At 43.6% G+C, this 11,960-nt stretch overlaps 2 protein-coding genes across 3 annotated transcripts; one reads left to right on the top strand and one right to left on the bottom strand.

The window, feature by feature from the left end:
• The first annotated feature begins 4,838 nt into the window (after positions 1-4,838).
• extl2 (exostosin-like glycosyltransferase 2) lies at positions 4,839-6,153 on the top strand. Its single transcript, XM_076019810.1, is given in 5 exon segments — positions 4,839-4,958; positions 4,960-5,005; positions 5,089-5,159; positions 5,263-5,369; positions 5,465-6,153. Coding segments are annotated over 5 exon segments (744 nt in total). The 3' UTR covers positions 5,865-6,153.
• Positions 6,154-6,488: 335 nt separating this feature from the next.
• parla (presenilin associated, rhomboid-like a) lies at positions 6,489-11,960 on the bottom strand. 2 transcript variants are annotated; one of them, XR_012926257.1, is made up of 11 exons: positions 11,798-11,960; positions 10,668-10,860; positions 10,454-10,555; positions 9,427-9,559; positions 9,218-9,313; positions 8,890-9,039; positions 8,608-8,678; positions 8,418-8,519; positions 8,193-8,257; positions 7,241-7,338; positions 6,892-6,927 (listed from the first exon to the last, which is right to left on the bottom strand). XR_012926257.1 is itself a non-coding variant. In XM_076021319.1 (10 exons), exons 1-10 carry the CDS (start codon positions 11,884-11,886, stop codon positions 6,798-6,800), a joined length of 1,164 nt encoding a protein of 387 aa, XP_075877434.1. In that variant the 5' UTR covers positions 11,887-11,957; the 3' UTR covers positions 6,489-6,797. The 2 variants fall into 2 exon arrangements, 1 of the variants encoding a protein (XP_075877434.1); XM_076021319.1 differs by lacking the exon at positions 8,193-8,257 and having other exon boundaries at positions 6,489-6,927; positions 11,798-11,957.

Genomic DNA, 11,960 nt, shown 5'->3' with positions numbered 1-11,960 from the left:
TCTGCTTTCGCGGAGGAAAGCAGAACACTTCGATGTAAACGTTTTCAGGAACAGGGGCGACATTTCTTTCCCAAAAGGGGCCTACACACTGAACGTGGCAAGTGCAGGGTGGCGCCAGCACACTAATTCATTGTGTACGTGCTACGATGGCGCAAGAGCACACCGAGCTGATAATAAATCAATTGGCTATTGAAATATAGTGATGGATCACTTAAAACAAACCAAAATCTGACTACTCCACCCCAGGAGTTGCACTTGGATTATTGAGTTGACCTCTGCTAACAACAATGACAGCAGGGGCACATAAGTTTGTTCACTGACAAAGCTAGAGATGTGGTTCCATGCAAAAATAATTTCTTTATTGCCTTTAACCCCTTCTTCAAGGTAAAATATATAATAGTGGACCAAGGGGAAAGAACTATTCAAAATATTAACAAAATTAACTCGAAAGGGAATGTAAACTATTCAAAATAAAGGGGAAAAAGTTACTCACAACGGGGGAAACCATTCAAAATAAAGTAGAAGAGTTACTAAAAAAAAAAAAAAAAAAAAATTCAAAATAAAGCAGGAAAAGTGACTTAAAAAGTGGAGAACGATTCAAAATAACAGGGTAAAGTTACTAAAAAAGGTGGAAACAATTCAACATAAAGGGGGAAATTACTCAAAGCAGGGGAAACAATTCAACATAAAGGGGAAAAGTTACTCAAAAAGAGGGAAACGATTTAAAGGGGTTCAGGACTGAGACCTCACCAGTGCGACTGACCAGGAAGAACGAGGAGGAAGCCCAAAAGAGTCACCCTACTCACACATGAACAGCACTCAACAAACACTTCGGCTGGTCTGTAAAGCGAGGTTTCAGCAAAGCAACTTCAGTTAAGCAAAGCAGCAGTAATTCCGGCTGTCATTTCACTGTTCCAAACAGCGGGACCAGCCCGTCCGTCAGCAGCAGTTGTAGCCAATTCAGTGGTCTGGCACGGAATTGGCGACAACCCCCTCTCCCGTTACCTCAGGTGGCTGAGAGGCTACATTAACATATGCTAAACATGATGAGCTAACGCTAACATGCCAACACAAGGGCGCGCACAAACACACAACCCACCACTGGTGGGCCACCAGAAAAGCAGCGCGTGCACACTCATGCCGAAAGAGCTAGGGGACCCAACGTGGGCGGACCCATAAAGCAAAAGTTTAATAATTAACAGCGACTTAAAATCCTGATCAGACCACCGCAATATCGGCAGCTACCATCATAGCTGAGCGAGAACAGGACAGGTGCGACACAGTGCGACCCAGCAGCGAGGCAAACAGGAAGTGAGTAGTGATGGGAATTCCCAGTCCTTTCAGAGAACTGTTTTTTCTGGTTCGGCTCACTAAAAAGAGCCGGCTCTTTTAGCTCCCAAATGGCTCCTTAGATTTTCTGTTGCTTCTTTTATTTTATAGCCAAATTATGTGTTAAACTTAAGAATTAATTTTCACGATATCAAAAATGTTTTAATTTGTGTTTTTGTACACACAACATGGAGCGCAGTACTGTAAAAATAAATATAATATACCAAAACACCCATCCTAAAACTATGTAAAGTGAAAAAACATCAACAAACATTTGCAAAACAAACAAAAAGCAGCTTTCAACTAAAAAATTCAGTTTACCCAAGATTGGCATTCAAAAAAACTAAATGTCAATCTTGTGTGTGTGTGTGTGTGTGTTATATGATATTCATTATTGCATTCATAAAGAGAGAGATGTTAAAAAATATATCAGAAACGGTTCTGCTGTTTTGTTTTGTTTTTAAAACATTTCTCTATCGCACAAAATCTCCGCTAAAACACCTTCTAAATTGCAGCCAACTCTGCCACTGGATTTGGATCAACCCATTTTCTGGTTCAAAAAACAAACAAACAAGCGGCTCCCCCCAAAGAAGTGGCTCTGCCAATCAGGAGCCAGGTCTCTTCGTTCACTTCAAAGAGTTGGCTATTAGAACCGGTTTGTTCGCAAATGACCCATCACTGGAAGTAAGTGATGGGTCACTACAGAAGTGAACGTCAAGATGGTAAACCTCAGTCCTTTAAACTGGGTTAACCCTCAGCGATTGGCCAATGAGCCAGGCAATCTGGACATGAAGCAACCCCTGCAGCGCACTTACAATGCCGCATAGTGAAGTTTTAAATGTTTTTAAGGTTTGATGTGTTTACATTTCATTTCTTTGTCAATCATTTGTACTTTTTTCTGTTACACTCTGGAAAGCAGTTTGAGCTGCATTTCATTGAATGAAAGGTGCTATAGTTATCCCTAGATCCCTAGATACATCCCTAGATTTCTTAGGCTACATACAGCAAAAGTATTCACCCCCCCTTTGCTTTTATCTATTTTGTTAGATTTCAGCCTGTAACTTAAATGTTTTTCATCGGAATATTTTGTGAGATGGATCTGCACAAAGTTGGTGAAGTGAAATGAGAAAAAAATATATAAAAGAATAATTTAAAGAAATAAAAAAGTGGAAATTGGCATGTGCATATGTATTGTCGTGGAAATTATTGGAGACGTTTACTGAAAAGGAATAAAACTAAGTCAAGATCAGAGCTGGTCTCAGTGAGAGTTTATTACAGCTGGGAGCACACAGACAGAGTCGCTGCAAGAATGCTCACCGGACACTGGTGAGCAAGACATTTAAATACACAACAGCAAAATGGGGAAGTGGTTACATCTTAGTAGGAGGCGGGGACTTGCAAGCTTGAGCGGCCAGTTTGAGCAGCAGTTAAGAATAACTGGAAAACGGGAACTAACAGCTTAGGGTGCATTGAGGGTTCAGACTGTTCTTTCGGGGTGTGAAACAACAACTCCTCACAAGGAGTTGTAGATCAGATAACGTGTCTGCCGTCTTGGTTGCAGCAGACGGTTCCTGTCGACTTTACACAGACATGGTTATTTTAGCAGTGTTCACAACAATCTATGCAAGCATTAATTTTACCACTACAGTATTCACCCCCTTTGCTATGAAGCCCCTTAAAAAGTGCTGGTGCAATCCATTACCTTCACAAGTCACAGAATTAGTTCAATGAAGTCCACTTGTGTTCAATCTAAGTGTCACATGATGTGTCACTATAAACACACCTTCTCTGAGAGGCCCCAATGGGCTGCAACTCTACCTAGCAAGAAGAATCACATCATGAAGACCAAGGAGCCCTCCAAACAAGTCAGGGACAAAGTTATAGAGAGATACAAGTCAGGACTGGGTTACAAAAAAATATCTACATCTTTGATGATCCCCCGGAGCACCATCAAATCTATAATCGCCAAATGGAAACAACACAGGACCACAACAAACCTGCCAAGACAGGGCCGACCACCAAAACTCACAGACCGGGAAAAGAGGGCATTGATCAGAGAGGCAACACAGAGATCAAAGGTAACCCTGAAGGAGCTGCAGAGTTCGACAGCAAACACTGGTGTGTCTGTCCATAGAACCACAATAAGCCGTACACTCCATAGAGCTGTCCTTTATGGAAGGGTGGCCAGAAAAGGGCCTTTACTCAGTGTTAAAAATAAGAAGGCACGGTTTGAATTTGCCAAAAAGCATGTGGACAACCCCCTAAATGTATGGTGGAAGGTGATCTGGTCAGATGAGACTAAAATTGAACTTTTTGGCTACAAAGGGAAATGCTATGTCTGGCAGCAACCCAACACTTCCCATCACCCCAAGAACACTGTCTCCACAGTGAAACATGGTGGTGGCAGCATCATGCTATCGGGATGTTTTGCAGTAGCAGGGACGGGGGAAATTGGTCCGCATAGAGAGGAAGATGGATGGTGCCAAATACAGGGACATTCTGGAGCAAAACCTGTTTCAGTCCACCTGTGATTTGTGACTGGGACGGAGGTTCACTTTCCAGCAGGACAATGACCTGAAGCATACTGCTAAAGCTACGCATGAATGGTTTAAGGAGAAGAAGTTAAATGTGCTAGAATGGCCTAGTCAAAGCCTGGACCTCAATCCGATTGAAAATCTCTGGTTTGACTTGAAGACTGCCGTTCACAAGCGGAAACCATCCAACTTGGAGGAGCTGGAGATGTTTTGCCATGAGGAATGGGCAAAAATCCCAGTTGAAAGATGTGGCAAGCTCATAGAGACCTATCAGAAGAGACTTACAGCAGTAATTGCTGCAAAAGGTGGCTCTAAAAAGTACTGACTTCAGATAGATAGATAGATAGATAAAAACTTTATTAATCCCGAAGGAAATTCAGTTGGTGGTCGGCTGCATACATTCATCCAACAGTAAGAAACAAACAACCAGCGAAAAGGAAAAGAACAGGCACAACCTATAATAAATAAGTAAAAAAACATGAGGTGCTTAGTGCATATTACGTGTGGCGCTAAAGGGGGTTGGGGGGGTGAATACACATGCACATGCCAATTTCCACTTTTTTATTTCTTTAAATTATTCTTTTATATATTTTTTCTCATTTCACTTCACCAACTTAGATTACTTTGTGCAGATCCATCTCACGAAATATTCAGGTGAAAAACATTTAAATTACAGGCTGAAATCTAACAAAATAGATAAAAGCAAAGGGGGGGGTGAATACTTTTGAAAGGTGCTGTATATAGTCTTTTATATGTGTAATGCAAACCTCCAAAAAGGGACTTTCAAAGTCTCCGCTTCCTGGACGCTTGTATTGTTGACAACTTGCCATTATGACAATGTTGGCAAAACCCCCCAAGTTTGTTGCTTTTGTCAACAGACAATAATCACTCTAAAATGATGTACTATAAGTTACTCCTAGGCGATTCATTTTCCCTCGGTGACCAATGGTGGCACATGTAGCGCTCGACGGGAAGATGACCCAAAAGCAGATCGTCATTGTGTGGAACAACGTTGGGAAGGAGATGCCACTGAAGTTATGGAACTCTCTGGGGCCTCACCCGGTTCCTGTGGTCTTTAAGAAGCAGAGTAGGACTCTTAATACACAACAGGCTACAGCCATTCTCTGAAATTGACACAGACGGTCAGTTCATGCACATGCTTTTGTATGATGTGTGTATATTCCCTGAGGGCTTATGATAATTTATATTTTGAAATATCTTCTAGCTGTGCTGATGTTGGATGATGACATACTGATCAGCTTTCCCGACGTCAGCTTTGCGTTCTCCGTCTGGAAGGTAATTAAGTCAGCGACAGTGTGGTTGACAGCTTGCATTTTGGCTGGAAATAATTACCAACTTTGAAAATGTTGCTCTTCTTTACATTCTTGTGGCTTCAAAGCAATTTCCGGACCAGATAGTTGGCTTTGTTTCCAGAAAACACATCTCAACAGCGGCAGGAGATTACATTTATGGCAGCTTGGACCCAAAAATCGCTGGAGGTGACAGGTAAAGATCCACATATGGTTCACATTCCTATTGCAACATTAGACTGATGATAAAAGCTGTTTTTGTTACCTTACTTTCTATTCCACTGACTGCAGATACTCCATGGTGTTAACTGGCGCCGCCTTCCTCCACCGTCGATACCTGCAGCTCTTCCAGGACCAGCCTCAAGCTGTGCACGCCATGGTGGACAAATTGCAGGACTGCGAGTACATCGCCATGAACTTTGCCGTCGCTCTCTACCTTAAGAAACTGTCACCAGGAGTAATTGGCAAACCCTCCGGGGTCTTCGTTAAGCCAGTGGACGTCCGCATCCTGGAGAATGATGCCAACAACAACTCCCTGTGTCTGTTGCATCATCCCCGACGATTCCAGCGGAGATCCTACTGTCTGAACAAGCTGACAAAGATCTACGGCCTCGTGCCGCTCTGCTACTCAAACCTCACGGTGTCCCAGTTTGACTTCCCAAGATAGGCCAAACACATGAGCAAAGGCTGAGGCTCTGCTGCTTTCTTACTATGTCAGAATTAGGGAATTGTCTGTGGTATGCTTGAGAGATATACTGTAAATTCTCTGAAAACAGGATTTTTTTTTTTTTTTTTTTTTTTACATGTGCCTCAATCTGTCAACATTCATAAATATGGAGATAATTGTTGCTGCCAAAAATGTTAATGTGCAGCTATTTCTGAGATATTGGATCTCTCAGCTACAGACCAGTTCAAACAGCCTGCTGGGTTTGTAACCTTGTTGTCCTCTTTTCAGGTATATGTAATATGTTTTGAATATGGATATATTCAAAACATATTACATATATAACAGTCAAAGCTGCACTTTGCTTTAGTGGACAATCACTTATCAGCTTTTCTGCAGTCTCATGTAATTCAGGTACATTTGTGATCTGACTTCTTATTGTGATGATTGAAAAAAACACGATTGTCTTCCATGAGGTGCAATGTTTTCTTCTTTCTTTTGATCCATATTCTGGAGAAGCCTTTATTTCCTGGAGAACCATCACGGGCTTACCCAAGAATAAACTTGAAAACATATCAGCAAATAATTTACACTTTAATTTGATCAACAGTTGTTTCCTGTCCATGCCTGCACAGTTGATTTCTTTTAAACAGCACTAAGTGCTGTCCAGAGGTAGGGGAGAAATCATATTTTCTTTTTGCAACTTGGAGGTGATATTGGTACAGTGAGGCCACAACGTAATCCTTTGGTGTGAAAGAGGTCTGAACTCTTCAGCATCCAAATAGAAAGCAGCTGCTCAAAACTAACTTTGATGACAAAAAAAAAGCAAGATTGACAAACACATCCGGCTCCTCCCAAGTGGCAGAAATTGTCCCTGCGGCCTCTGAGGTAAGTTCAGTTCAAACATGGAAGGTCCAAGAAAGCTCGTCTTGTGGTGCTGGTGGTTGTTGAGGTGGGGTGTTACTGGGGTCCGCTCACCCCAGGCCCACCTCCTGGCCTGGATCCACCTGGCGAGCGCATGTCGTGCCAGAACTTGACAAGAGGCTCCCTCTTCCTCCAGATCAGTTTGTGACCGTACGCCACGTACCATCTGGGGGACAAAGCAAAAAGGAAGGAGACGGCGAATTAAAAAAACAAAGTTGCCTTATCAATCCACTACTGATAAATTGACTGAGTCATTCTTAAATCCACGTCAGACTCATTCCTGCCTCCAGCGGAGCAGCCTTTTGTTGAAGCTCAAAGCTTTTAAAAATCACTCCTCAGACGTAACTTTAGAAGAAGGAGGTGCTTTAAACGCTGGATGCCAGAGTGAGTTTGTCTCATTAGCAACTACATTTTCCTCGGCCCAACAATGCTTTCAACACAACAAACTGAAGAATTAAGCAACTTCCCAATGAACTCACATTCCAAAGAGGGCTCCGCCAAGATGCGCTGCGTGGTCAAACAGTCGCCAACCCAGAATGAGTCCCGCAGTATCTATGGCGATGAGTCCCTTGAGAGCCTACAGAGAGAAACACAGCATTATGCACAACATGCAGCACTAAGGGCCAGATCCACAAAGCGATTGTGCGGCTTTTGCGCCAGAAAATCCGTGTAAACGGCGCCAAAAACGGTGATTCCCATCCACAGAGGGGACGCAAATGTGAAAATCGGCACAGGTAGCGGCAGGGCTGCGCCAGATTCATTTGAATGTATTGAAATGAGTCATTACGCGCAAAAGGACACACCCCCTTCTATGCAAATATGCCTCATTCAAACAGCGGCAGATCCAGAAAGAGTTTGCACTCGTGTCCGCACGCAGTTTGACAGACGCAAACACCGCCACTCAAAACCAGGCGCAGCTTCTGTCTGTCAAAGTGTTTCTGGCTTCTGAGTGAAACTTTGCTCTCTGAAAAGCCTGGAATATATATATGGCTCCCCAAATCTGATATATAGATCGGCATAGACTACAGTATACATGCCAATATTTTAGATCGGCTATGAAAAATACAAATGGTCCTCAGGTGTTGGTGACTAACGCGTCTTGCATCGTAATGCCAGGCGCTCACAGGAGCGCTTTTTATCCCAGCAGAGTTTCACTGTCAAACACACGCACTCACCAACAACCTCTGGCGCAAACTGCTCTCAGGTTGCCAGACCGCAACATTCGCACCTGTTTCAGGTGCCGCATTCGTGGGCGTGTTTGCGCCTGCATGTCATTAGCGCAAAAACCTTTGTGGATACCCGCAACTGTGGCACAGTTTGCGGGCGCAATCCCGCCGCAAAATGCGGCGCATTTTAGCGCTGCACGCCCTTTTTTGAGGATCTGCCCCTAAGTCAAAAGCGACTACCACTTGGTCGCACATCCATACTCACACATTCACTCACACACACGTGACTTTGTTCATTTTGTTGTTCGTTCACAGATTTACATCTCACACCTGCAGCAAGAACACATGACCGTTAATGCGGATGTCTGCAGAACCACTTCAAGGCTCACACACACACACACACACACACCACACACACCACACACACCACACACACCACACACACCACACACACCACACACACACACACACACACACAGTGATCACTTACATTCCCAGCTGTGAAAGTAACCATAGGGAGAAAGATTATGCCCAGTTTGGCCTCTGGCACCTTGGCGCACACTGCAGCCAGGACAGCCATGACGGCACCAGACTACAGATTGAGGAAACATGTCAAAGATTAGGATTACTATATTTTTCATTTGTTTCGTTTTAACCAGTTGACGTCTGCAGTATCTTACCGCTCCTAATGATGGGTAAAGTCGGCCAGTGGCTGTTTTACACATGTAGCTCAACATTGTAGAAATGACACCTGAAAATGACAAAGATTTTGTTAAGCTGCTCACAAAATTCAGCCCATCCATCTCATCTCATCCATTCAATGATAGGGAATTAATTGAAATCACCGTTTTGTGTGTGCGTGTGTGTGTGTTGGGGGGAGGTGGGGATAAGATGAAATGTATGACATTTCAATTCTTTAATAGAAAATCATAAAGTCTTGTCTAATTCTTTATTGCACTCACCAGCAGACATGTAGACAGCAAGAAACTGTTCTTTCCCTAACAGAGAGACAATTCCTGAAGAAAACGTCCACAGGACATACATGTTTGCCAACATGTGGATAATGGAGTAGTGGCTGAAGGACGAGAGGATCATGGGAAGGCACCGTGTCTCTGGTGGGACGAGAAAGACACCGCTAAACACGGAAAAGCACACTGCTCACCTCCAAAAGGGGAAATAGTGCATTTTAAGTAAATAACAGCTGCGATAGGCTCCAGCAAATCCCCGAGAGCCTGAGTGCAGGAGAAAATAGGTATGGAAAATGTGTAAATGAAAATAACGTAAACCTACTGGAGGCTGGGTTAGAGGTGAAGTACTTGATCATGCTCCTCTGCATTACGGGGATCCGCCAACAGCAAAGGACAACAGCATTCACAGCAATGATACCTAAAACAACAGCATTTTCAGAAAGACTCATGTTAACAAGGAAAAGACACAGCGAATGAAAATATGTGGTGGTGATGATGATGATATAGTAACGTGTTAAATGTGTTTGTTACCAGTCACTGTTTTCTGTCCTTCTGTGAGACTGCTCCAGAAGTCGTCCACCATGGACATCAGCAGGATGAGCTGTCGCTGGAAGCCCGACAGCTGATTCCACCAGTCATGCCAGTACGCCATGTCCTGGGAGCCCTGGTCACACAGCAGAGCTTGCATGAATGAATTCAAACAGCCTTTGTTCTTAAGAAGGATTACGGTCACAGACAGAGCTTCTTTTTTATTTATTTAAATACTTTATTTGTTCATTTTCATTTTCAGAACATAAAGATACATAACAACCCAAACAGTTACCCCCTTCTCCCCACCCTCCTCCCCCAAAGCAGGTTGGGACACGCCCCCCCCCCCCAAAAAAAAAAAGGTAAGGTGAAAGCTGCACACTGCAACGTCAATGAGTTTCTGTGGTCATCTATTACTGCAATAACAGTACACTAAGAAGAAATTAAAGACAAATAAACATCAAAAGAAGATCGCAGTGTTGATATTTGTGAGATGTCATGAGGTCAACTGTGTGATATGATCAAGAAATGGTTGCCATATCTGATTTTCCAGACAACTTGAACCAAATTCTTTCTATATGCAAGGTGTGTGAAAGTTCAACGAGCCAGATGTCAAAAGTTGGAGCTATTTCCTTGTTCCAGAGTTTCAAAAATACTTTTCTTAGCAATAACCATCCCAAATTGTACTGCTTGCGCCTTCCAGTGGCTTAGTGTCTCGAGCTGGTGAGACCAGCCAAGGATGCCTGTTTCTGGATCTGGGGGAAAATCATGTCTATAAACCTCAGAGTAAAAATTGAATACTTCACACCAGAATCTACTAAGCTTATTGCAGAACCAGAACATATGGGCCAGTGTGCCATCGGCCTGTTTACATTTTACACAAAGTGGTGAGTTGGATGGGGAAAATGAATGCAGTTTGCCATGTGAATAGTGAAGTCTGTGTATGACCTTATATTCAATTAACTGATGTCTGGCATTAATTGAACAAGTATGTCGACAGAGCAGCTTTTTTGTCATCCCTGTGCCTCACCTGTAACAGTTTCTCTGCATCTTCATCTTTTGCAGACTGGACTCTGGACTTCAGGGTCTCATATTGCAAGATGGCTGCAGCGCCAAAGGAGCACCCTGTAAACTGACATGGAGTCAATTAATTACCTCTGCAACCACACAACTATTCCAAAACATCGTAAGCACATACATCCTCTTTATTTTCTTATGTATCAGTGCAGAATGCCGGGACGTACCCCCACTGTAAACATGAGTGGTTTGAGCAGTGACGGCCTGGAGGCCCTGAGAGGAGGAGTTGAGCCTCCCTGACCAGGTGGAGGGTTTGTCACCTTTGTCTCTTGACTGACATTTCCTGTATTTACTTTCTTTGTTTCTGGCTTTTTGGCCTCTCTTCGGAAAGCGCACCTCTGTTGGATGCAGGAATTGAATCTGACAAAACAAAACAAACACAAAAACAAAAAAAGTTAAAATCAAGACAAAACAAAACATGAGGAACTTAGTACTATCTCAATGCAAAGAACGTCACCCTTAAAAAGACATTTATCTAACGATATATACATTCATTTATTCATTCATTCATTCATCGTCTATAACCGCTTATTCCTATTCAGGGTCACGGGGGTGTGCTGGAGCCTATCCCAGCTGTCTTAGGGCGAAGGCAGGGCGACACCCTGGACAAGTCGCCAGTTCATCGCTGGGCCACATAGAAACAAACAACAATTCACACTCACACGCGCACCTACGGACAATTTAGAGTGTTCAATTGACCTCACATGCATGTTTTTGGAGAGAACCCACGCAGACACAGGGAGAACACGCAAACTCCACACAGAAAGGTCCCAGGCCCGGAAGCGAACCCACGACCTTCTCGCTGTGAGGCGGCAGCGCTAACCGCGGAGGAACCAGTAGGGGGAGCAAGAGGCTAACATGCGTTTAATAAGTCCATATGCCTGTTTGCAATACTGAGCAGCTACTACACAGTTAAACCATGACTAGGTTTAGTCTGTGTGTAATAGTACGGCTAGTCAACTCTAATGCAACAACGCCGTGAGTATTCCGCGACTCTCAGATTCGTAGGAGTTGACATGTCAAGTATCGCGTCATGACGTAAATCAACACTGACCTACGTTACCAAACACCGAGGTAACGACGCCTTTTTTGTCAAGACGGACTTTCAATACAAGACATTCAGGAGGCATATGTACACTGTTGGCTGCTTTCTGTACATCCACTAACAAGCTGATATCAGCGATGTATTCAACGCTGCCAATAAAAAACCGACAATATTTTCCCAATGTGCGACGTCAATTGGATTATTCTCGAAAATACTCGGCGAAAGTAGTAGCGTCGTGTCGCATTTTCTCACCTAGAGTCCGCTGAAGTAGTGTTGGTACTTCTAATGAACTGTGTTTTAGCCCATTTCACTACAGATCCCCTCCACGCCATGTTTATCATGACCTAGCCCGACCCATTGGAGAGGCTGGGGAGAATGGTGCGTTTACTGCTGAGTCTCAAAGCTCCGACCGTAC

The sequence above is a fragment of the Nelusetta ayraudi genome, unplaced genomic scaffold, assembly GCF_046127955.1.
Source record: "Nelusetta ayraudi isolate G7.1 ecotype Tasmania unplaced genomic scaffold, CSIRO-AGI_Nayr_v1 ptg000011l, whole genome shotgun sequence".
Taxonomy (NCBI): Eukaryota; Metazoa; Chordata; class Actinopteri; order Tetraodontiformes; family Monacanthidae; genus Nelusetta; species Nelusetta ayraudi.
The sequence above is the reverse complement of the archived record's forward strand: the minus strand, read 5'-3'. Positions and strand labels throughout refer to the sequence as shown.